General features: G+C 40.8%; 1 protein-coding gene across 1 annotated transcript; it reads right to left on the reverse strand.

Moving 5' to 3' along the window:
* Positions 1-3,275: 3,275 nt before the first annotated feature.
* LOC120783506 (E3 ubiquitin-protein ligase RBBP6-like) lies at positions 3,276-25,092 on the reverse strand. The gene is given in 20 exon segments (XM_040116598.1): positions 3,276-4,675; positions 4,678-5,659; positions 5,939-6,041; positions 7,099-9,246; positions 10,239-10,382; positions 10,966-11,271; positions 11,368-11,410; positions 11,585-11,651; positions 11,745-11,925; positions 12,360-12,502; positions 12,877-13,047; positions 13,235-13,338; positions 13,481-13,653; positions 14,637-14,779; positions 14,935-15,031; positions 15,310-15,392; positions 15,555-15,599; positions 20,843-20,891; positions 22,810-22,915; positions 24,499-25,092. Coding segments are annotated over 20 exon segments (5,685 nt in total). The 5' UTR covers positions 24,665-25,092; the 3' UTR covers positions 3,276-4,244.
* Positions 25,093-27,419: the final 2,327 nt, after the last annotated feature.

The raw sequence follows: 27,419 nt of genomic DNA on the forward strand, positions 1-27,419 counted from the left end.
ATTCAAAGATGCTGCAACATCCAAGCCCCTGAAGAGCAGTGCATGATGTCACAGAATCAAATCAAGGAGGAAAACAAAAAGCAAGCAAACTGCAAAAATTACAATGTGAATTTGGTTGGACTGACCTTGAATGCACCACCATGGATAGTTTCCAAAACAGTCCCTGCTTCTAATCATAGAATCGTGCACTGTGATGGATTCAGTTCTGCATCTTATTTATCTTATGCTATGCTTTCCCTTTCATTGAATGGACATTGCATGTTTCCCCTTTTTGGAGCATTTCTTTTTTCATTTTCTCTCGCAATATTTTGAATGTTTTGAAATTTTTTCCCGTCAACACTGAACTATAAAGTAAGACTTCGTTATCTCAAAGGACAGACTGGCAGCGGGTCCTTTTCTCAATCACCACATGGATGTAATGCCACAAACAAGTGTCTGCAGCTGCCACCGGCCCCAAACAAGCCAATCTGCATACACCAACACACACACACACAAAAAGGAGAACACATAGCTTGGTCTCCATCAGGAAGCACTGGCACAGTGCCCCGAGACGTCGGCACACATCACGGGCACAAAGGAGGGAAGGAAACCCAGACGAAAGCAAGACAAAACAAGAAAAAGAGAGAGAAAGAGGCTAAAATAAACACACAGGAAGACACAAAGCGCAGCGGATGGTGGGACGACAGAGAAATAAAGAAGGCTGAAAGATAAATCTGACTAAAAGCGTACCTCATTTCTGATCCACACCACACAGGGAGAGCAGGAGGGATGTTGCTCTTGATTGCTACAGGGTCGACCTGTCTGTCTGTCCTTCTGCCTGCCTGGATCTTTGTCTGTGCATCTGTCTGCCATCTGTACCTATCTGTCTGTCTCATATTTTCTAATGTGCCTTTTTTTCCTGGTGTCTTTCATATCTTAATCTACCGTTTACTTAATTGTGATTTCTATGACTCCTTGTCTGTCAGTCTGTATTCGTCTGTCCGTGCCTCACTGTCTGCACATGTCTGTACTCTCACATTTTCTACATCTTTTGTAGTCTGTCAGTCAGTCTGCTGCAGCATTCCCCATTTACAGAGACACACAGACACACACACACACACACACACACACACACACACACACACACACACACACACACAAACTGAAGCGCAGTTGGACAGACAACCATTCTAGATTCTACAGCACAAAAGCAGTGAGGAGCTTCAGAGCAAAAGTGCACACCAAGTCAATTGGAGGTGATACCTTTTCTCATTAAACCACAAGAGATGCCCGACTGTCCAAGCACCCAAGCGTCCCTGTACCACTCTGTCAAAAGTTTGGACCCAAGCCAAGTCGGGCATCCCACACGCACCAGATTTCCTCTGTTCAATCCCAGCATGCCTTGGCAAGACATTGGGTGATTACAGTCACAACGGCACAACAGAGAAGAGACAGAAAGAGAGACAGAGAAGCTGGATCTCTGCCATGTCTTCCTTGTAGTGAGTTAATGAAGCAAGAAAAGCTTGGATACACTTCAAGCATCAACTTACACACACACACACACACGCATGTGCATGCACACACAGTGGGCACAATAAAGCAAGTCAGAACAGACAGCAGGCATATTGAACACATCTTTCATATTTATTCTAACATGTTCCCACCTCCTGCACAAACAAAAACCCCAACAAAGCGAACAGCCACCAACCTGTCCAAGAACTGACTGTGAGCACGTCATTGTTCATGCTTAAATTGTTTATTTGATGGCTTTATTGCCGTTTTAGTGCTTTTTGAGGTAAAGCAGAATCAATGTGCACAGAGGAAATAAAGATTAGCCAAAAAATGTACTTATTCAGCATGGGCATCCTTACCTGGCATATACAGTAGGTGATGAGTGGAGGGGAGATGTTGCTGTATTCAGTCTCTGGCAGAGTGTCTGAGATTTTGGGGACGGCTGGTTGGATGAGAAGCTAACATGGTGTCTGAAATAAAGGCTGGACAAAGAGGAAATGGAGCTCGGAGTGGAGAGATGTCAACAAGCACAGGAACAAAGCCAAGAAAGAGCCCAGAGATGGTTGTAAATAGCATGATAGTGCAGGGATCACTCATTCCACTCTTCATCTGTAATAATAAAATAACACTCATGAAGTTATGGTAGTCTTTACTTTTATATTAACTACAATTTTTATAATTTTGTTCAATCGGTTTGAGTTTCAGATAAGGTTCCAGGTACTCTATATATTCAGAGTAAGAAATGTCAAATACACAACTTTACATGTTCTGATATGAATAACTCCAAATATCCATAAGCAAGAAGCAAAAGTGTTTTCCAACCCAGATCTTACGAAAATTTTGTTCTCGTTTTTGTTCTGTTCATAGTGGCATCTACGGCAAGTTCATTTACAGCATTAGAAATGAAAAACTATGTAGGCACAGGGGTCAGTCTCTCATTTCTACGACTGTCAAGAACTATTGTCAGTTCGTCCCAAGGTAACAAAGCCCACCAACCAGCACCTCTAAGGCTAACCAATTAACACGTTGCAGTAGGATGGTGGGTGGAATTTTTTTTAACTTCTGGAAAGAGCCAGGCTTAGCCATTTCCCCGGTTTCCAGGTTTTGTGTTAAGCTAAGCTACTGGCTCTTACTTCATATTTAGCAAACAGGTATGAGAGTGGTACGGATCTTTTTATCTAACTCTCAGCAAGAAAGAAGGAGAGAAGTGGGAGGAGGACTCCACTTCCAACTGAGGCTCCTACAACCTCCTACCCAGCAGCTGTGAGAGGCCTCAGGGACAGACCCGAGCCGAGACTGCGTGGGATTCCTCCCACACTCCAAAGACATGGAGGTCAGGTGAATTGGATGCTCTAAACTGCACCCAATCAAAGGGCCTAAACTAAGAAGTCAATAAAAACATTTCAAAATAAAGGTTGTCTGTTTAGTTGAGTTGTTACGACAGCCAACTGTATGCTCAACGTTTAAGAACAGCTGGACAGTTGAAGATAAAAAGGTCCAGCTGTGTGTGGAAGGTTTCTAAAAGGTCTGATGTTAAAAGTAGGGAGGTTTTGCATGAGGCGGTACGTGTTCGGCAGGTTGGTATCAGGGGGCAGTGGGTCCTTACGATACTCAGCGAATGAATGTTTTTTTTAATCATCTCTCCATCAAATACAATAAAAACGAATAGAAAATATTCTGGTTTTTAATGGCAGTCAAATGACTCAAGTCTTTCTATTATCAGAAGTTGTTCTCCTCAGAATATCCATGACAACAAGCAGGTGTAACGCTACCGTGTTCACCATTTAATTTAGCGTGTAAGGAGCTGCTACTGTGGCTAAAAATGCTGTCAGGTGAAAACTCAGTCGAGCTCCCACTTTTGTTGTCCAATAAAATGGTTATCCCAAGAAACTGTTGCACATTTTTCTTGAAAAGCCTAATATTTCCAAAGTATGGGTAGCTAGCTGGCAGACAAAAACAAATGCCACAGACAAAAAGCTGTGAATTCAGTCCCAAGAGTTTCCTTCTTTCACTTGGACTTTCCGCTGTCACGACTGAGTCGCTCTACTGGCCAGACATAAAATATAACATTACTGTATACAATAAAAATGTTGACCTATTTATTAAGAATATAAGGAATGTCATCTAGACAGAGAAAACACAACATTTTATGGATGTTTCTTTTTATTTCCTTCAAGACAGGAAAAACTAAACTTTCCTCTGGTAAATTATTAATTGATCTAACAGTTTTTAAATTAAACATTTACAAAATTAAAAAGAAAAACAAAATACAACACAGAGGTTCAAATCATAAATATTCACAGTATCTGTTTTAAATTAATCACAAACTCTTTCAGTAATCCTCTATGTGCTCCTGTGTGAGGCAAATCAAATGACTGACTGACCTCTTATCAAGATTTTCTTCATGCAGGCTGAAACACTGCAGGTTCAGTAAATATGAACCGTAGTTGCTGGCAGTCCTGAGCAAGTTATGAGCATGTGCAAATTCCTCGAACTTAAAGTAATTCAAGAGGTCACAGGTTCGACTTTTGCTTTCATTCACATTCATTCTCTTATATTCAGTATAAAGTGCTTTTCCTTTATAAATTGTTCACTTTCATTTTAGATGACGTATTTTTAATATGTGAGATATTAGGCTGATACAAAAAGTATCCTGGAGAAAACAAAACAAGTCAAAAAAATAAATCCAGGCACTTTTTGGACAGAGAAAGGAAAAACATCATTCAAGTATATTTCACTTTTCTCCATGACGATCAAGATAACATAAATGAGCAGAGCTTAGCGTGTTCATCTTCCTCTTTCCACTTGTCGTCCAACTCTCCTCCACTCTCCTCCTCCCTCCCGTCTTTGTTTCTTTTTGACTTCTTCTTCTTGTGTTTGTGTTTCTTTAGCTCCCCTTCCTCCAGCAGCTCTGGGGTAGCTTGGCTCTTCTCCTTTTTGTGTTTCTTCTTTCTCTCTTTCCTCCTGTCGTCCTTGCTGTTCTCCTGGCTTGCTGATGAGCTGACGCTGCTGCTGCGGCTTTGGCTGCTGGGCCTCTCTCCCTCCTCCAGCTCTCTACCTCCCTCCCACTTGGTCTCTCCAGCCAGTTCATCAACCTGATCTTGCCACTCACTACCTACTTCTCTCTTAGCCTCCATTTCTTCGGTCTCTCTTTCCCCTTTGCTTTCTTTTATCACTTTATCCCCTTGTTTCTCTTCCATTCCCCCTTCTCTTCCTCGCTCTCATTTCTGTTTTGGTTCTGCATTAACTCTCGACCAGGGCTGCTCATTCTGGGCTTACTGGGCTTAGGGCTGGAGGACTCGGAGGGGTGTGGGTCTCTCTCCTTACCCTGGCTCTGGGGGAGGGAAGGTGAGGAGTGGTGGGTCCCTGCAGGTCTGTCTTGGTGTTTGTAGTTCCCTGATGGATCTCGGTGATTATGGTAGTCGTGGGGATGGTTTTTGTCTTTACGTTTCGAGTCCGGTAACGTATCTCTATACGTTTTGTGTGCATGTTTATCAGGCAGTTCGGCAGCTCTACTTATCGAGCTTCTTTCCCTGCTTCCACTGCCAGAGAGTTTCCCGCCAGGACGTGAGGAGTTGGAACTCTTCTCGTGGTCCTGGTCGCCTCCTCGCTGCCGGTCTCTCCTCTCTAAGTCCTGTGACGTCGAGTAAGAGAAGTGACTGGAGGAAGGGAGATTCTTCTTTTGGACCGAGGCAATGCTGCTGTACCCCCCCTCTCTCCCCCTGTCTCTCCCTCTCTCTTCCTCCTTTGTCCTCTCTTTGGATCTTCTTCTCTCTTTCTGTCTATCCCTCGGCCTCTCACTCTCCCTCCCTCTCTCTTTGTCCTTCCACCTCTCCATCCCTGTCCTTCTCTCCCTCTGGCTGTCTGTATATAAGGTGCTGTCAGTTCTGTCTTTGCCACTAGAGGGAGCCACACTTCTGTCTGAACTGGACAGAGTGGAGATTTTCTCTTTCTCCCTGTCCCTTCCTCTCTGCATCACTCGGTCTCTGTCTCTCTTTATGTCCACTGACCTCTGTCTCTTTGGTTCATTCTCTCCCTCTGTCTCCCTGTTGGTTGGTGTCACAAATGGTGGAGGCAGAACCACAGGAAGAGGGTCTTGATTTTTAATCTCTCCTTCCTTCTGCTCTTCCTCCTCAGACTCTTCCTTCTCCCATTTGGAGCGAGGGACCTGAGAGAGATGGGCAAAATGTGACTGAGACAACAAGAAGTTTTTGTTTGTGCATGTGTATGTGTTATGGTTCTCTAATCTTTTCACTTAAAGCCGCTTAAAACACAGCAGAGCATCCTGCAGAGTCAAACACAAAACAAGAGCCACAATTTCATACAAAACACATGATAGTGAATGTGTACTATACAAATGTTTTATTTTCATTCCCATAAGTAAGGGTATGACTCCCACACCTTTAACAGCTTTGGTGGCACACATGACCTGGACTCACAGACACACCTGTATGAGTACGAGATGATCCTCCTTCTCTGCGGCTCTGTGCTCGGTGTATTCCTCCAGAGTTTTAACCACTGTTGTCCTCTCCTGACAATCCTCGCAGCCGCTGCATTAAAGACACACACACACACACACACACACACACACACACACACACACACACACACACACACACACACACACACACACACACACACACACACACACACACACACACACACACACAGAAAATTTAAATCAGCAATTATCTCTGCTTTAGAAAAAGGCTTTCGGGGTTTTATAAAACACACTTTGGAAGTCGTACTCGAGTCTTTTGTTGTTAGACAAGAGAGTCTGTTGATTAATTGATTGGTTTTATGCTTGGGACCTGTCTAGAAAGAACTGACAAAGAACTTTTTGTGCGGTTTTGACAGGAAATTATTTCTTAACTGTTGACAGCCACATCCAACTTATTATGTGTTTCCGTAATGACTTGACTTACATGCTAATTGCAGTATTTTTATCATTAGTTGTGGTTGTGAGTGAGTAGACCAGAAACAGAATCAGAGAAACAATATAAAGCAGACAGTTAAAGTTTTAATCCTTAAGATTTTCATGAAGTCAAGCTACGTTTTTGACATAACTTATAGTGAGTATCTTTTCAGCAATATCCATACTTTGTATTTGTATTTGGTAATTTCCTTTATCTACATATATCTATATCTATATCTATAAATAGATATAGATATAGGAGTTTTCATTGTTAGTGGTGGAGACTGCCATTTCTGTGCTGGATTCAAATGGCCTTTTTATTTGCAAGGGATTCACAGAAAGTGATGCATCATGTAATCCAGCGTTCGCTGATATCAGCCTCATTGTTTACTGCTCACTCTCCTATAGTCATATTATCAAACTGAAAATTTCCTTAACGGCAAAACGAAGTAGCTTTCATTGTGAGGATGTCACAGGAAACGCAATGTATCTGAGTATTAGTATGTATCTGATATCTATTAGTGCCGACAATGATCATTCATCATAAATAAGTCTACAAAATGAGACAATGGTCATTTTTTGCATTGTTTAACAGCGCATCAGTTAAATATTGCAAGAAGGGGCAGCCACAGCGAGCTCTTAGATGAAGCTGTAGGATCGTGACTTCAAAAATAAGGCAGTAACATTCTGACCTGCCATCCACCATGTTGGAGTTTGGTCTGTCACGGTGGCTCTTGTTGCTGCTCGTGTCTTCTTCTTTCCTCATCCTCCACTTCGCATCCTCCATCAGCGCCTCCTTTGGCTTCAACTCCCCCTGCAGGTTTCCTCTGTTTTCCTTGCAGGTGCTTTCTCCCGCTGCACTCTCCTTCTGGAAAATCTGGACCAACTCTCCCATCTCTTGCCCTTGACTTTCTTTTCTTACTCTCCCTTCTTCCTCCTCTTTTCCAGTCATGTTCCTCCTCTCGTCTCTTGTCACCTCTTCTCCTTTGCTGGCCTTCATCCCGTCTCCTTCCTCCCACTGTTTTTTACACTCCTTCTCCTCATTCACTCCTTTAAGGGCACAATGCCATAAGTCAAAGTCCTTCTCTTCTCCGTCCTCTTTCTTTTCTCTGTCTTCTTTCTCTCCTGCAATTTTCTCCCACATCTCTCTCTTGTCATCTCTGAAGGTGGCTTTCTCCCATAACTGCCTTGCCTCTCCATCATCTGGTTTTATTTTTTCTTCAAACACGCCTTCCTCTTCTCTGCTAGATTCCTTATTCTCATTAACTTCAACCTCAGTGTCTCCTCTGTTTAACTTCTCCACTTCACCATCACCAGTCTTCTCAATTTCTTCCTTTGATTTTCCTTCCATACTCTCCTGTTTTTCAGTTTTCTCCTCCTTCCTTTTCCCATCCAGGTTGATATTGATGCTTATTTTCTTCTGTGGTTTCACTGTTATTCCTCCTTCCCAAATGTTGCTCTTTGTCAGAGGCCATGTTTTCCTCTCCATTTTCTGTTCTGTTTTTTGCATCTTTCTTTCAAACTGACTGGGGGATTTGCTCTTGTAGGTTTCATTTCTCTCCAGGTTCTCTCCTTTTCTTTTTCTGTTCTCCGATCTAATGTCAGGAGCTTTGCTGCCACCAGGGTTTCTGTATCTGTCTGAAACCACCCTGTCTGCCTCTTTACAGGGCCTTATTTTACACCGTCTCTCCACATCTTGCCTGGAGTCTGAATCTTTGCCTCTTCTCCATTCTTTCTCTCGTTCCAAATTCCTTTGTTCTCTGCTCTTTCTTTCACAGTCTTTATCCAAAGACTTATCTGGTTTCATAGAAGGTTGGGCTGATTTTATGGTATCGTTGGCAGTTGCTTTGTCCCGTACTGAGGTGCCATCCTTGCAGGCATGTGGTCCAATGTTGTGCCCCCTCCCATCCTTTCTGCTATCAGGGGATGATGAGTCCTCTCCTCTTCCTTCCTCATGTTTCTTCCTCCTCCTTTGCTCATATTTTGAGGTATTGAGGTCGTCCAAATTTTTAATGATCACCCGTTTGTCGTCTTTACTTCTTTCTTGTAGGTCCACCTCCTTACTGCTCTTCGTAAGTCTAACCGGCAGGTGACTGTCCATCTGTTTTTGATATGCCTTCGGCCGAGCTCTGTCTTCGGATGGTGTCGAGCGACCATCACTGGACGACTGAGAGGGAGGGGAACGACTGTCTGTGGACGTATTAGACGGAGAGGAGCGGCTGTCACTAGACAACTGAGATGGAGTGGAGCGGCTGTCACTTGAAGACTGAGATGGAGGGGAGCGGCTGTCACTGGACGACTGCGATTGAGGGGAGTGGCCATCCGTCTGGGCAGTGTGTTGGTAACGAGGGTCCGAGTTGGCATGTGAGTGATTTTTGCTTCCTTCCCACTGAGGAGGAGGAGGGAGATTGAGGAAGGGAAGAGGCAGCTGGTGGAAGTGGCCGACATAGCTGCTGAAATATTTCTCACACCACTCTCTGTACTCCTCCTTCCACTGCAGGTAGCGCTCTCTGTTATCCAGCTCCAGACTGCTTGTTTGAGTCGCATGCTGGGTATACAGGGAACCAGCTAGACTCACCCCAGAGCCTCCCGCTTCCCTCCCTGTGCATTCTCCTCGTCTCCTGGAGCTGTAGCTGCTCGAAGTGGACTTCTTGGTGTGATGGCGGCTGTGGTGGCGGTTTTTCCGGTGATCTGACGGCGACTTGGACCTGGAATGGTAACCTACTTGAGGTGAAGATGATGAGGACGGTGTAGGGGAGCGTGAGCGTTTGTAGCCGTAGCTATAGGCGTGGGAGGGATGAGAGCGGGTGTGGACATCTCTGTAGTAAGGTGAGCGGGGTCTGGAAAAACACATATCAAATCAAAACAAAACAGAACAAACAAACAAAAAAAACCCCAGAAAATGTTCAAATCATCAGTTATATGTCACACACATTCTAATGCAACATTGCCTTGTAATTGTTTGAGTATATCTCATTACCGATTACATCTTGTCTATGAAAGAAAGGGAAAATGTGGAAAATACAGCACCTTCCACAAATAGAATTTTAAAATGGACATGGACTAATATCTAACACTAAAAGTAAGTAATCTTATTTAAAGCCAGGAGTTCAACATTTTGGAAACTGTGCTTATTCGCTTCCTTGCCGACAGTCAGAGAGACGATCAATACCACACTCTCACCATATTCATGAAGCTAACAACAGCAGCTAGTTAGCTTAGCTTAGCAAAAAGACTGGAAACAAAAGGAAAATGCTAGCCTGGCTATGTCCAAATGTAACAAAATCCAGCTATTCACATCTCTAAAGCTCACTAATTATTATATCTAAACAAAGTGTAAAAACAGCAAGATGTGGTTTTATAAGGACTATGTCTTCTTTCTTAAATTTTGTCATCACTGTGAGGATGCCAGGCAACCAGCGGAGACTCTAGGAAGTCCCAGTTCTGGGTTCAAGATTGTTAAATTGTTTACTGTCTCCTCCAGGAACTACCTTCATTCCCACATCTATCGCTCCTAAAAGTCACATCTGACATTTTCGTCAATGTTTAAAGGTTTCACAACCCTAAATGCTGTTAACAATGTTTATAACATGTTTATAACAACATGAAGAATGAAAATTATGCATGGGCATCACAGTTGTGTAACACAGGACAAACAAATCCAAACTGAAATGTAGTTAACATATTAAATGGTGTCTGTAAATTCCTTTAAGATAGGGCAACACAAAAAAGGAAGATTTCATAGAATACTTTTATGGTAAAAAACAAAAACAAACAAGCAAAAAACAAAACAAAACAAAACACTAAAAACTAAATAAAAGGAACAAAATACCTTGATCTGCCTTGGGATCTGGATCGCGAACGGGATCTGGACCTGCTTGAAGAGCGAGAGTAGGAGCGAGAAGACTTGGACTTAGAAGACTTTGAGTTAGAGCGAGAAGTGGAGCGTCTGTAGGTGGATCCTCTGTGAGGTGACCTGGGTGACAAAGAGAGAGGGAACCAACTGAGTCAACGTATAGATTTCATATTATTATCAGTATAACCTTACCAGTACTGGATTTTTAAAATCATTTTTCACTTCAAAAAATCTGATCTGTCCAATATTATTTTATTAAACATTAACAACATTAACAACATTTTTAATCCTATTATTTTTTTGATGAACTGTGACCAAATTACATACTGAGCAGGATACATTTATATTTCATAAAATACACTTGTCCATGCTCTCTGATGAACAAAACATGTAATGGTTGATGTTTCTAAATTACTGCAAACATAATGTATCTCTGGCATTTCTTTAGGGGTGGAAATTTTAATACCTAATGTTATTCCCTTAAAACACAACCTACAGGTTTCAATATGGTCACTTTAAAAAAAATTTTTTCACCTGGAATTTAAGTAAGATCCATTTAAAAAGGAAAAGAAAGCTGGCAAATTCATTCACCTTGCAATTAAACAAGTAAAGTCATTTGATTGAAGACATTTGGAGACTAGCAGATACCCTGCATGGATATAACTGCTTGGAAAAATGCAGAGCAGTTGACTGTTCAGTATACCTTTCCTTCTTTCTCTGATGCCTGTACCACTCCTTGGGGATGAGGGCAGGGATGGAGGAGGTGGAGGCAGAGGAGCAGAGGGAAGGGATGGGGGCACCCTGGGGGCATGGGAGTGTCCAGATGGGCGTGGTAGGTGGGTATCCAGGAGGGTAACTGCTGTGAGACTGTTGAGTTGGGAGGTATGTGTGAAAAAGGGGGGAGGGAAAGAGCGGTGGAGTGGTAGCTGAATATGACGAGGAAGAGGAGGAAGTAAGCTGCTGGGATTCAGTCCAGCGTCCAGTGGGACAACCGGAGGAGGAAGAGGAGCTGTGGGGAAGATAGAGGAAGAGCAAATCAGTCTTGGATCAGTGGATAGAGTAAAATACAGACCACAGCTGTAAGACACAGACACACTTCACTGACCTGCCCCAGCAGGTTGATGGCCCCGAGTGTCTTGGTGCTGGACCTTTAGATTCACAGAAAATTGGTTTTATATCATTCTTTACTTTCGTTGAGATGTTACTGAAGTTCTAAACATAATAATTAATCCATGCTTTGTTTTCTGAATTAAAAAGACAAACCACATAATGAACAATAGAGAAAGTATAATTAAAAGACGCAAAGCTTCTTAGTCAATCACCTAAGGTGGACTGCTGTTGATTCACAGTGACTGTCTGGGGCTGCTCTGCTACTGTTGTGGGGTTAACCTGAACAGACACAAACATCGGTGATTTCATACAGAGCAGCTTTGCTGGATAGAGTTAGTGTGTAAGAGTGTGTGTGCATGTGCTTGTCCTCACCAGTGATGGAGGAGCACTGGGCTCTTTGTTTGAAACCAGTACAGAAGGGGCAGCAGCAGCAGCAGCAGCAGCAGCAGCGGGAGCAGCAGGAGCAGCAGGAGCGGCAGGAGCAGGAGCAGGAGCAGGAGCAGCAGCAGCAGCGGCAGCAGCTGAGTCATCATATGTCTCTCCTTCAGCCTTCCTGAATAAAGAGCAGATACATCACAGTCAATAGCAGATGAAAGCACCACCAGTGTCATTGTTCGCCAGCTCTTCAATCTGAAATCCATGGTGCCGTATTCGTTCAGAGACTGCACCAAATGTTCTGCCTTTCTGGGTACTTGAAGACTATTATTAATGTTTTTAGACTGCGCCGCTGACTGTTTATTATATGATAAAAACCATAAAAATATCTGACACAATTATTTCAATTTTCATCCCTAATTTCATTTTCGATCCCCACAACACCAAATCATAAAATCTAAAAGCCTTCATCATTTCTACAATGTCGTTTGCACAACATGTGTACTTGCACACTCAAAATCCACCGACAAGCAATCTATTGCATCCTAGTGATATCACAGTTCTCAACAGGATTTTTCATCTGTGAATTCATGTGTTTCTGTGTTTGGGTACTTGTCAGATATCTCCAGGCAGATTTGCTCAGTCTGGAGGGAAGTGCTAGGCGTGTTGCAAGCAGAGGCGGGGCCTGTTGCCGCAGGAGGATTTCCATATAATGGTGGTGTGTCTGCAGCCTGTGGGCGGTGCAGGAGAGAGTCCTAAAGAGGGGAGAGGATAAGTGAATATAGCAGAGATCAGAATACAATATATAATAATAAAAGGGAAAATGTAAAGTTTAGGGAAAACATTAAGCTGAGCCGTTACAATGAACAATTTGCAGAATATCTGCACAAGACAATATACTGTAATTGGCAATATACTGTACATGCTATTAGGTTAAATATAGAGAATGCTGTAGAAAACTTATGATGTACTGTTGTTTCTAACACCTTTTTTTCCATGGTTTCCACATGAGAACTATCACTCTGAGAACTGAGAGACATCTGATTGTGAAAACAGTAATTATTCCTTTTGCTCCTGAGTCATGTTTTTTTCCTGCGCCCCACATGAAACACATCATTAAGATGTTTACCTGCTGGCTGTACGTTGCCTGGTAAGACTTCTGAGGCTGGCTCTGCAAGATAAGTGGGGGCGGTGTGGGGACTGGGCTCGGTGTCGGGGTTGGATTTTGGGACTGGGAGGTACCACACCTTCTTGCCAGACCTTTGGTGAAGCCTCGCTCTTTCTTGAAATTGTTCACAGCCTGTGTGGGGAGACAGCAAACTGAGTCCCGTCAGAGCATTTCTATACTAAAGTCTGACCCATTATGGATCAAATCAAGAGGTAGTAAGTTATACCACACCCCTCCTTCAAAAATAACTAATTTAATCATCTTCATTTTCCTCCAACTCTAACATCAATTTATAATTCCTATTCATCTGTTATTTCACCTGTCGAAGAAATTTATTGGCTATCAGGGTATCAGGAGAGACATTTGATTGGCTACAAGTGGGGCAGACGTGTTCCTCTGAATCCAGCAAGGTGGTGCGAATACCTGAAAGAGAGAAAGACAGTTGAAATGTAAATGTGAAGACTCAAATGCATATGGATAAATCAGGATGGCTTTATTCTTTAAAGTACAGCAACGGAAGTTTTTCTTGATGTGTGTGTGTGTGTGTGTAGCAGAAGTCACTCACAGTCATCACAGTAGCTGTTTCCACAGCAAGGTATGACCACGGCATCACTCAGCAGGTCATGACAGATCAGACACAGGAGTTCGTCAGGTACAGGATCCTCCTCGGCTTCTAACTTGGGTTGTTCCTGTGGAACAAATGGAGGCTTCTCCTTCTTCCCAATGGCATATGCCTCTCTACAGACAGACAACAGTCACACACTGTGAGTTGACATTTTCTTCGTTATGTGTTTATAAGACTTGACTTGAGCAGGATAATGCCGAGAGAAGGTCTGTGTTTCTGAAACATTGATTTGACAAGTGTCAGCTGATTATCACACACTGCCTATTGGAATTGAACCTGTGACATTTCTTCTGAAGAACAGTTTTGCTAATTGTGCCTATGAAGATTCAATTGTCCAAGCCGTTGGTTATCTCCAAGTTTACAAGTCAACTTTCCCCACTCATCAGAGAGACCTCTTCATTTCTAATGACGTAGTGACAAGTTGCAGGCACATTCATATTTGTGAGGTCGCCATTGATTAAGCAGTTCTGGTCCTGCTAATTACTATCTTTTGCCTCTGAAATCAGTGCAATAAATAATTTGGATTCACAATATTTCAAGTAACCAAAACAGTTAAAGGGTAGGGGGTATCTTGAAGTGTGGCAATTCCCAATATTTTTGGTGATTCATGCTGTTTCTAGCTATGTTAAAAAAAACCAAAAAAAAAACAAACTCTTGTACTAGCCAGTCTGAAAAAATTTAGAATTGTTTGCATGCTATCCCTGGATATAATCTTTAATGGGATAGTTTGAGATTTTGGGAAATACGCTCATTGGCGTCCTTGCCAAGAGACAGTTGAGAAGATTGATAACACTCATGTTTGTCAATTAAATATTCTGGCTACTGCCAGCAGGAGGCTAGCTTACCTTAGCTTAGCATAAAGACATGTTAATTACCGCGCTTTCGAGGTGCTGGTAGGTGGATTTTATTACCTTCGGACAAAACCAGGTTAGCTGTTTCCATCGGTTTCCAGTCATTATGCTGAGTTAAGTTAACTGGCTAGTGGTCGTAGACTTACATTGAATGAACAGATACATGAGTGGTATAAGTGTATTTCCCAAAATGTTAAACTATAACACACACACAAACACACAGAGACTCTTTTGTTCGGACTCACGCATCTATGGCAGGAATGGCATAACGTCCACAGTTGGTCAGCATGGCTCCTTTTATGTTGGGATCATCCACCTCAACCATGAAGGAACGAGGGATGCCTGTGCTCTTCTTTATTCTCAGTGGGGCCTCAAAATTTTTATCCTGCTGTCAAGCACACACACATCTACATTCAATGCTAGGCAATATAGTAGCTGACAGTCAACACACAGTAACACAGAAGTTTCTGGGCCGAGTAAGATTTGTGCAAGATCGCAAAAGAAACTGCCTGGGTTAAGAGATAACACAGGTTCTGCTCTTACCCCGCTGGTGGGACAGTTCCTGATGTGGTGTCCGGTATTTCCACAGCGATAACAAGTGTAGTTTGCAGGAAGAACAGTACCAAACTTCTTGTTGTAACTAGAGAGAGAAAGACACAGAGAATAGAGGAGGATGGATGAGGAAAGAAAATGACAGAGAACAAGAGACAAGCAAGGGGACTGAAAGAGATGAAAAAAAGGGAAGTAAGTGGAGTGTGGTATGAAGACAGAGCAAAGTAATGAAATCCAAGAGAGACAGTCACATCAGAGGATGGAGATGCTGGATTTAAGAAAAGGTGAAAAAGCAGGTGGATAGAGGTACTAAGGAGAAAGATATGGGTAAGGAGCAGATTTGAAAGCATTACGGAAGTGACTCACTTCATGGAATCGTAGGTTGACTGATTTAGCATAACTTTGATCTTATCCTCCTCTGACACGTCCGCATCAGCCAGGTTAGCCATCTGCATGTACACACATGAATGGATGTGTGCAACAGACACAAAGATGGCACGTCAAATAGGAGGATTAGTGTTTAATTCAAACTGTCTCACATGGTCCAGGATGAACATGTAAAAGCTGAATAATTAAAAAAAAAAAAAAAAAACTGCAAAGAGAGATTATACCTTGGAGAAAAAGGGCAACGCACTGGAAGAAGTCTGGTCATCCATCTGTTAGAATTAAACACAAAATCAATTTCACTAGTGAAGCAATGACAGCCTCAAGGTTACATCTCTTGGGAAAGACTTAGAGCTCTATTTTAATATATATTGGAAATGGAACACTTGAAAGTTTGACTAAGAACTGGCAAAGACACAAAAAAAATCCCCCAAAACTAGATCATTTTTCCTGTTAAACTATAACCCTGGTACCTTTGGTGATTTTCTGTGTATCATTTTCACATTCATATCCTTTTTAGAGATAAAATTTCCGAGATAGAATTTACACCAGCATCCAGCAGTGATTTTCGTACAGGGGGAATAATAATTGTCATCACACTGTTTTCATCCCAGGATTTCTGCATCAGCACCTCCTGCCAACTCTCTTCTCATCGCTTAAAACTCGCTTCACTGAAAATGAAGAAGCCCCCAATACAATGCTTCCCAATGCTTACACCCGTTAGATGAGCAATTTGTTGGGTAAAAAAAGTCTTTGTCCTCATCACCTACAGTAATGTCTAATTCACTGCATCCTCTCACCTCACTTCTTTCTTGCTCCTGAGCACCTGTTTTTGATTTGTTCCTTGAGTGAGGAGGAATAGATGCATGAACCAAGAAAATAGGGGTTCACTCAGTATGTGTGACACTGCCATGCTACCCGCGTTGCTCTATTAAAGACAGTGACTGACTGACTGTCTGTCAGTTGGTCAGTCGGTCCACCACTTTGGTCCAGACTAAAATATTTCAAAAACTGTTGGATGGATTGCCATGACACATTGTGCAAACATTGAGGGTCCCCAGAAGATGAATCCTAATGTCTTTGGTGATCCCTCAGCTTTTCATCTAGCACCATCATCAGGCCAAAGTTTGAGCTTAAGTTTATGACCAAATATCTGGAAAGCTAATGACATTAGAATCCTCTTCAACTGTGTTTAGTGCAAATTACAAAGCTTATACCTGTTAAATATTAAGAAATCCTGCTAATCATCAATGTTAGCCCTGTCACTACGAGCATGTTAGCATGCTGATGTTAACATTTAGGTCAAAGCACTGCTGTACCCAAATATAGCCTCACAAAGCTGCTAGTGCATCTGTAGTCTTGTTTGTTTTCTTTTTGCAAGAAATAACATTTTTCTATACCTACAACACATACATATATGATCAAAAATAGAGGCTGATTCTCAAAAAATGTTTCCAGTGCACAAATTTGCAGTATTGACAAATTTCATTTAAAAAAAAATTCTCTCTCTGATTAATTCCTTCCAATACATCCACTATGACATATTTTAAGCTTTTACTCCAATGGTTATAATGTTTTACAGGAGTTGGTCAGCCAGTCATGGTATTGTGACTATACTGTGGAACATTACATTCATTCAGTAAATGCATTCTTAACTAAATTAGGCATAAGGTTTTTCAAATCTATCTAATCAATGGTTCATCCCCAGTGAAATTTAAAGATACTGCTTTAGGTCATCTGTGCTGCTGTTCTTCATACACTTCTTGTTTGACAATGTACAGTACAATCAGAAAGCATTAGGACAGATCAGGACAAAATTGTTGCCATTTTGTCCCTGCACTCAAGCACACTGGATTTTCAATGAAACAATGACTTTGAGGTTAAAGAGCTGACTTTCAGCTTTAAGAGTGGGTGACAAACTCCTGTGTCTGAAACATACAAACAAGACAATCAATACATTTTTATTACTGTATGGCCAAACAGTTGAAGACTGGCTTGCCTTCATTGGACAAGTGAGTCACCTGAATTCAAACTAAACCGAAGTAAAACACATCCACTTGCATTAAACCAAACCTCAAGCAAAAAGACACTGAAACAAGCAAGAAGTGAAGATGGCCTGGCAGAGCATCACCAAAAAAGATAAAAGACAGGCATTGATTTTAAGGGATTGTAACCAAAACGGCGACAATTCCTACACTGTTCATCTGATGTTGATGTGAACACACTCAAGTTGAAGTGTTTAGTCATTGTTTCATTACAAATCCCGTGTGCCAATAAAAAAATACTTTCTGACTGTACTATATGATATTATTTGTAAAAGTATGATACATTTTCCTGCCTGTATTTAGTAAAGGTAATTCAAGTCAAAAAAAAAAAAAAAGATACTATCAAGTTGCATAATGTGATGTGTAGGGATCCAGTGTTTTGGAGCTTGACCCATAATAGGAACTAACAGTCAGAAATTCTTGGCCTCCGCTGCTTCATGTTTTTAAAATCTGTTGCTTATAAACTTTAAGAAATGCGATATCCCTTTGAACTTTACCAATGTCTAATGTGATTCCAGTGTGTACGCCATTATATCTCTGTTCAGGTTTTTTTTTCCTGCAAAGGGCAAATGTGAAACCAAGATTTTAACCATTGACCAGAAATGTCAAATAATGAGTGACGTTTCCAGAATGTGTTATCTGAGGTGACATATTGACTGTGGTTGTGTACCAACGCCCTCTTGTCCAGTCAAGTCAAACACATAATCAATACATAAGACAGCTTCATACAAACGATTTTATTGGGAGAAAATTCACACACACAAAAAAAGTTTGTGTAGTAGGACAGACTCAAAGTGCTAAGAAGAAAGGCAGACACTTCTCTTACTGAGAAACTAGAGAGGAAATCATGTCAGGTCAGTTTACACTAATTCAGACTGCAGCAAGTAAAAGCTTTTGAAATGTGTCTGAGTTAGTTTACAGGATCACAGACAAAGCAGCACTTCAAGAATTCGCCAAAAAAAAAAACACGGTGCACCGCTTGGTAACTGAAATGTGGGTTTAGGAGAGGCAACATTGACATTACAGTCCTGTCAAAGGTTTATTTCAAAAAGTCGAAATTCTTCCATTTCGTGACTGGATTCGAAAAGTTTGGTTTGAGTTAATAGTAATTTAGACCAGCACCTGTTCATCTCACTGGAGCACACAACAGATTTAGATTATTCTGATGCCAAATTATTCATTTTGACACATTCAACTCCTTGGTAGATGATAGTCTCAAGTCCTACCTTCGGGACTGAAAGAGATCCAATATACTAAATTTCATAAAATAAATTAAAAATAGACGTTACTGTTACTTAAAGACTCATATCAGCACAAGCTGTACAGTTATCAGGAATAAAACTGTATAGTACTTTTGCAATGGTTGTGAGGTGCCTCAGACAAATCAAAAAATGATGAGAGAAAGTGCTACAGTCGCTCATGGATGACAGACAAGTGAGTAAAGACTGTCAGCAAAGCCACCATCATAAAACAACAGTTGGGTTTATCAGCTGTGAATAGCTGGCCTGCATGATAATGTTTGACCCGCCCGAGCAGCTCCCACCACCCACAGATAGATACTGAATGATCTTCAACAATGAATGCTGACTGGTGACACAGCAGCTTGTTAAATTAACAGCTGAGAGCCTTTATCAGAGAGAATATACGGTTAGGTACATAAGTATTTGGACAGTGACACAGTTGTCATAATATTGCCTCTGTACACCACCACTGTGGATTTGAAGCAAAGTCATCAAGATGTGATTGAAGTGTAGACTTTCAGCTTCAATTCAAGGGGTTTAACAAAAGTATTGCATTCACTGTTTATGAATTACAGCCATTTTTATACATAGTCCCTTATTTTCAGAGGTTCAAACGTAATTAGACAAACCAACATAATGATAAATAAAGGATTATTTTTAATACTCGGATGAAAATCCTTTGCAGTCAACGACTGCCTGAAGTCTGGAACCCATGGGTGTCACCAAATGCTGCCTTTCCTCCCTTGAGTTCCTTTGCCAGGCTGTTACTACAGCTGCCTTCAAATGCTGCTTTTGGGTCTTTCTGCCCTCAGTTATGTCTTCAGTAAGTGAAAAGCCTGCTCAATTGGGTTGAAGTCAGGTAACTGACTTGGCCATTAAAGAATATTCTATTTCTTTGCCTTGAGAAGCTCTTCGGTTGCTTTCGCAGTATGTTTTGGGTAATTATCCATCTGTACTATGAAGCACTGTCCTGTCAGTTTAGCAGCATTTGGCTGAATCTGAGAAGATAGTAGAGCCCTGTACACTTCAGAATTTATCTGTTGAAGAATCTTTTTCCAGACCTGGGCAGGGTTTTTTAGATGTTTTCCAGCAAAGTATAATCTAGCCTTTCTGTTCTTGAGTGTTACCAGTGGTTTGCACCCTGTATTTACATTCATGAAGGCGTCTCTTGATTGTAGAGTTTGACAGCGATATGCCTACTTCCTAAAGATTATTTTTGACCTGGTTAGATGATGTAAAGGAGTTTTTCTTCACCAAGGAAAGAATTCTGTAGTTTTTTTCATAGGGTCTTCCAGGCGTATTGGTGTTCCTGAGCTCGCCAGTGTATTTCTTCTTTTTAAGAATTTACCAGATTGTTGATTTGGCCTCGCTTAAAGAGTCTGCTATCTGTTTGAAAGGCTTGTTTTGCTTTTTAAGCCTGATGGCCTCCTTCATTTGCATCGACACCTCTTTGGACTGCATATTGAGAGTTCCCATCAACAGCCATCAAATGGAAATTCAACACTCGGAATCAACTCCAGACCTTTTATCTGCTCAATTTGTCATGAAATAAAGAGGGACCAGGCCACATCTGGCTATGAAACTGATTGTCAGGCAACTGTCCAATTACTTTTGAGCCCCTACAAATGAGGGACTATGTATAAAAATGGCTGTTACTCCTAAACGATTAATGCAGTATTTTAGTTAAACCCCTTGAATTAAAGCTGAAAGTCTACACTTCAATCACATCTTGATGGCTTCGTTTGAAATCCTCAGTGGTGGTGTACAGAGGCAATATTATGACAACTGTGTCACTGTCCAAATACTTATGAACCTAACTGTAGTTTTTCTCCCTTTAAGCATATAGCACTGGTTAAATAAGCTTATTTTCTTTTATTTGTACATAGTGTAACAGCATATCCTACTTTTTATTAACTATTTTAATTTTGTGTCATTACTAAATTTAATTTATCAGAGCAGCAGCTTGCTATAAATCAAATACTGAGTAGCAAACAACTTCCTCTTTGCAACAGGAACTTCAACTGCAGTAGAGGAAATAGAGGGTTTCATTCGTTTAAACGAGTTACAAAGGTATCTTATTTTATGTTTGGCAACAGCAACATGCAATTTCAAAAGCACCAAAAGACACATTTAACAAATATTCAAGCACAGCTATTCTGCTTTGTTAACAATGTGTGTGCTGAGCCATGCTACAAATGAAGTGCAGTGGGATTTGGTTTGGTTACGTACTGCTTTGATGGTTCCAAAGGTGTGGTGAAGCTGGGCATCTGAACGCTCACTGAAACACAAAAAGAAATTTTAACCAGAGTTGTCCATGACAATTTAATAGTCTGAAAACACACTGTGCTGCATTACCCAAATTTTTCTCTCTCTAAGAGTACATTTCATTAGTTGGCACTACTTTACATCAGTGAAAGGGAGAAAATGAAAGTAAAAATACAAATGTCAAGAGAATCTTAAAAGTTAATCATACATATAATAAAAACCAGCATTGTTGGAGTTTAGAAAGTTTTTCAAAGTAGAGAGCAGATCCTTTGGGCCTAAGGGTGGGCACCCACAACACATCTCCAGATTGAAACCCTTGTTACTTTGATATCAGACTCTGTATGATTTTAGTGTAACCATATTCCCCTAAATCTGCCTTGTCTATATCTGCTTCAAGTGTCGAGTAGGTATGGATTTTACATAATAGATATTCTTCATTTTTTTATTTTTCCACTTTCAGTAACTTGTAAAGCTAACAATTAAAAGCACAACAAGTGTATAAAACATTTATTGTATTTTCTAGTCCAACCTGTAGAGTAAGGAAAATATGATATTACTTTGGCTTTGGTTTGTTTTCTGTGATTTCTCACTATTTCTGGATAGTACAATTCAGTACAAGTGTCTCCACAGAGACACTTTTACTCTTTTATTCTGAAGGACTGACACTAAAACCTGATGTTTACTTTTTGTGTTTTGTACTGCGTCACATCACAACCACAACATTTGGCCCAGTTTACTGTACAATAAGACTCAACTGAGCAATAAAACTGGCTCATAAATGGCAGTTATATCATCCACAACTATTTTTAACAGTGTTAGCGACATGTATTTAGAGTGAATTTCTTTCCCCGGTTGAGTGTAAAATTTCATTTGAAGTTTTTAATGTGAAATGTGTATGTAAAAGCCTTATAAACAACTCATAGTTGAGGCTTACTTGGAAGCATGTTGAAACTAAGTGACTGTCAGCCTGCTTGTGCAGGTGGAGAGTTGATTTGCTGCATTTAATCTTGTGGGCAGCGTTACTGCCCTCATTCCTCTCCACCCGTCTGCATGGTGCTGACGGGGCTAATCACATGACCACCAGTCTGTTCCAGTGAGGTCTTTTCCTGCTTTCCATGCATAAAACCCACACCACTGCTGGCTCTCCTGTCTAAGCCTGACTAATATCTGGGTAATCCTTGTGTACGTCACCGTGGAGTTACAGTCCTACTCTTTCCCCTTTTCCTGTGAGCATATTTTCTCATGGAAATGTTATGCAAAACCCTGTTTAATCATCTGTTGACTATCAACTGAAACATGCCACTGTATGGATGCAACATGATGCTGTTTCTAGCATTGTTTTCTTCACCAGTGTGAATCCCTGAAAAGAAATGTCCTCCACCTGAAAACACATGCTGCTGCTAAAACCACCCCAGTAAGCAAAAATTACCCTTCTTATATTATATCCATTAACCTCTACACTGTTTTTTATACTAATAAGAGCCTATGATCTACATTCCTTGTCAAGTAGTCTCCATGTGATTCAGGCCTTTTACAGCAAATACGTAAAATTTAGAACCATTTTCTTATTAATGAATATATTGAGTCTACTGATTGGGATCCATTTTGAGCTGATGTTTTCATCTATTGCAAGCTAACTGTGCAGAAGCTGGGTGACACTGACAAAATTATAATAAAACAACATTTAGACTAATTTTTATACTAAAATGATCTATCATCTTATGCTTATTGTGAAAAGTTGAATGGCTACAGCACTGTTTCTTGGTGGAGTCCTCTAAAAGTGACTTTGCAACACTAAAGGTAGACTTGCAGGTGTCAGGTGCTGCAGCTCTTGCAGGCAGAGTGGAGCCTTTGCAATGGCAGGGATAGCAACACTAATAACAGTGTAGGAATTCAGCTACGGTAGGTGCCAAACCCTAGAAAACACTTACATGTTGTGGGTCTTGTTGCTTGAGCTGGACTTGCCTCCGATGATGGGGATTCTCCGGACGATGACAGAGGAGCCTTTGGGGATGAGACCTTCCTCGTCTGTGTACTCTGAGCGGGAGATATCATGAAAGTGAGGGCTTAAAGTGTAAGGATTAGCACACATTAAGGAATTTTAGTTAGGATTTTTGAGACCCAGATAAATATTTAAGATCACAAGAAGACCTCTCATCTTCTGTTTTTTTTTTTTTTTAGGAAATCATGCACCCTTCTCTGACAATCAGTTGTAGAGTCTTAAACTAGTCTAGGACTCTAATGAGAACATCAGATTGATTGGTTTTATCCAAAGTCTTTAGTCGTCTATTTTCATTACCGATTAATCTGATGATTATTTTTAGACTATAAAAAGTCATAAAATAGTTTTAAATTTTTTTTTTTATCACAATTATCAAGAGCACAAGGTGATGTCTTCAGTTGGCTTGTTTTGTCTGAACAACCCTCAAAATCAAAAAAATATTCTGTTCACTATTATAGCAGGCTTGGCATTTTTGCTTAAAAAAATGATTATTAACTAATCAACCAACCCGTTTTAGCTCTGATTGATTCAATTATAAAAAGTCCTCAAATTCTACTGTGTAAATCTGCTAAATTAAACAAATTACTTTAAGTGCTCGTGGATCCTTTCTGAAGTGTCACAAAAAGGTTCAGAATGTGATGATTCACGTTTCTTACGACCTCATATTAATCCTACAGTCTGGTAACCTGTGTCAGTACTCCTAAATCGCTCTGACTCACCAACTATTCAACTGAGACCCAAACCATAATTAAGAAAAATATTGACACCCTTTTGCATCCTGCACTGTGGTCTACAAAAAAAACCACAGGCGGCATGACACAGCACTGTTGTGAGACTCACATCTGATGAAACAAACCTGGGAAGTGTGACTCCCTTAACCCTTCCTATAATGTATGATACTCTTTCGTCTTGTTTGGTTTTTGCCAGTCAAGACGGACTTTGTGTCTATTTCTGCAAACTCTTGCATGGCAGGAGTTGTGCGTGCGTCTGTATTTTCTCACCCACTTGGTGAGTTGTGCTTTCTGTGGAAACACGTTACGCAGAATGTAATGGGTTGGAGCGCTTATCTGCAGAATACTGACACTCTAAGATGCTAAATACAACACTTTGGTGATTATAATACTCAATCTACATGTCACTTGTTTTCTCTTGTGCCTTCTTTTAATTTAGAGAATTTATTTTACCTACATGGCAGCAAATGATGTGTCCTACATTGACTATTTTCATTTAGGCCTGTGTGTCTGGCTGGACTTTAATCTTAAGGTCATGACTAGGCTGTGCTCCTTCTCTGCTTTGGCTATTTTTATCCCACATCCCTCCTGGGACTTTTACATGCATGGCACAGACAGGGCTGATCCACCACCATCAGGCCGTTTAACTAAGGGCATCAAGCCTAAATGCAGTAGGAATGTGGCCCATTCATTAGACCCTTTTGTTCTGGCTTGACTTTTCTGGACCCCCGTCAAGCTGAAAGAGGTGACGCAACCCACGACCCCCCCTCACCAGACAGCTGTCAAATCTGGACCACGTGTTCTCATCCAAAGTTCAAACTGTCAGCCTGCCGTTCAACTGTCAGGATAAACACACTCCCATCAGTCCACACATATGTATTTATTACCTTGTTTGGTCTGCGCGTTTGTGATCTGCAGGTCGCAGTCCCCGGCTCTCAGCTTCTCCCTGTGCATGATCTGCCTCTTCAGGTCCCTCAGCGTGATGTGCGGGCCGTCAAAAACCACCGTGTCGTAGCTGAGTTTAGAGGAGAATTTATAATGAACGTGAGTCATGGTGAAACTGAGCAAAAAAACTCGTCCTAAACCGTCAGGAAACCGACAGCTGGCAGTTTTTCTGCGATGACACAAAACCTGTATCGTGGTAGTTGCTATGGGAGTACAAAGTTAGCTAGCTGGCGTTAGCAGGTAGCTGTGTCGAGCGTCAGAGGTCTGCCGCTAACAAGCTAGGTCGTTAATTAACAACTGCCTGATAAAGTGGCGTTCACAGGATGACATGTCCCGGCGTCTGGCGGAACAGCAACAGAGACTCGAGTCAAAGCGCATTCAGGCAGTTTCGAGTCTAATTTGAACTTTTTTTTCCTGCTAATGCTGCCTTCAAACCGAGGTGTTCGCTGACAGAAACCACCAGCTGTTTCCACAAGCAACGGCTCGTCAGCACAGTGCACGCACTATCTGATGGTGCGTTCATGTGATCCCCGCACACTCCAACTTCCGAGCATCGAAATTACTGTGGCAAGGTATTTTCCTTTGACACAGTTTCCACAACTGTTTTAATGTGAAAACTCATACATACATACATTCATACATACATACATATATATATATGTATATATATATATATATATATATATATATATATATATATATATATATATATATATATATATATATATATATATATATATATATATATATATATATATATATGTATGTATGTGTATATATATATATATGTATGTATGTATGTGTGTATATATATATATGTATATGCCAATATAAAATATATAAATTGCAATATAAAATGCCAATTGTAATTCCCCACAGCCCAAGGAGATGTCTTCACATGTCTTGTTTTGACAGTCCAAAAACCAAAGACATAAGTTTATAGTAATGTATGACAAAGGAAAGAATCACTGCCTATCATTTGAGAAGCTGGCCTGTAAATGGTTCGCATTTCAACTTAAAAAATAATTGAAACGAATATTTGATGATCAAGATAGTTGCAGATTAATTTTCAATTGGCCAAAAAATTTGACTAGCAAAGTTGTGTAGTGTGCACGGGAAAGAGACAAATCTACCCAGTCAATGTAATTGTGACATGGAGTAGTTACCAAAAATGAGGAAATTCCACGCAACACGATAGTATAGGAGGAAACAAAAAAAGACGATTTACCTACAACACCTGAAAACTAATATCTAAATTCCCACGTCTTATTTTAGGCCTAAACTCAGGGCGAAGTACAATTTTTCGCCCGACACTTGAAAGCAGCATCTAGCTTTCCGAGCAATGCACCTGTTTCGGCTCAGGGGACAACAGAGAGGCTTGCCCAAAGAAAACCAGATTAACACCCGATATGGATTAAATAATCGCTTTACTTGTTGGCGATGTGACATGTTGAATTTTTTTTTCTCTTTTTTTTTTTTTTGCGTTGTGTTTTGAGTCACTACAAAGTGGCCAAGCTCACTCAGACTCAGGACCACGGAAGAAACATACAGCTTTTAATCATAATATATATTTATTCTTAATTTTAGTGTAAACTACAAAATGTATACGATTTACCACTAAATGACTTCACAAATAACTGGCTGAACAGTGTGCAGTCTGCATTTTTCCACTAGAGGGAGACATAGCACCATTTATGGTACTGTTTTGCGTTGGGTGAATTGTGCTGCAGTGTGCAGTTTGTCTGAAACGTTCCGATTTTGACACATTTGGTGCCATTGCCAAGGCAAAACATTATCAGTTATCTCCTCTACGGAAATAAAGCCCGGTGTTATTTGACTGTGAAGCATAGATTCACTGCAGGCAAAAATCAAACCGGGTTCCTTTACAAAAGAATTAGGATGCCAGTGAGATTTTGCATTCAAGTCAGTGTGTGTCGTTGCCTTGCAAAAAAAAAAAAAAGAATGTTCTAAATAAAAAATTTAACTACTGTTGTATTTAAAATCAATTGGGATTGCATGAATTGCTATTTCTTGATATCAGCAATTACATTATAGATATTAAGATTTAGCCTACAGCTGAATTCTTGACATAAAAAAAGAAAATTATGGCAGTTACATTTTTCACTTTGAACAAATTCATTTCTGATTTCCAGAACTGCTGTTACCTAATCAAAAACGATTTTTAACCAGCTGTGATGGAATATATGAACATATTTTAATACATGAAAAGGTGTCATATCAAAGACAAAAATAAAGGAGTGGTTTGACATTTTGGGAAAAATGGGTATTCACTTTCTTATTGAGTGTAAAATGTCAATATAAATATTAAGCTACAGCTAGCAGCCGTTGCCTTCCAGCACCTCTAAAGCTCACTGATATGTCAGAACAGAGGCAGTCTAGCTGTTTCCCCCTGTTTCCAGCTTTTATGCTAAGATACGCTAACCTTCACCCGGCTATAGCTTCATGTTTACTGTTCATTTATTTCATATGATTCTCAGCGAGAAAGCAGAAAAGCATATTTCTCAAAATATCAAACTATTCCTTCGAGCTAGACCAGCTCGCCACTGACTTGTGTCTCTGCACTAACAAGCAAGAGCAGAAATGTAAACGTAAATCTTCAGGGTGGTGACGATGTGAGGGACCGCTGCAGGGACGGAGAAAGGAAGTGAGGAAACAAGAGGAGAGCAAAAGCAAGGAGCTTAGGAAGCAGGAATCTCCTCTGACGCTGCAACATCATCACCACAGGTTGATGGGGTGTGTGTGTGGGGGGGCACCACACATACACACATGCGCGCACACACACACACACACACACACACAAGGAGGCATGGGTTTTCATGGTGAAGATAGAAGTCAGTGGTTT

This window comes from Xiphias gladius, chromosome 3, assembly GCF_016859285.1.
Source record: "Xiphias gladius isolate SHS-SW01 ecotype Sanya breed wild chromosome 3, ASM1685928v1, whole genome shotgun sequence".
Classification (NCBI taxonomy): domain Eukaryota; kingdom Metazoa; phylum Chordata; class Actinopteri; order Istiophoriformes; family Xiphiidae; genus Xiphias; species Xiphias gladius.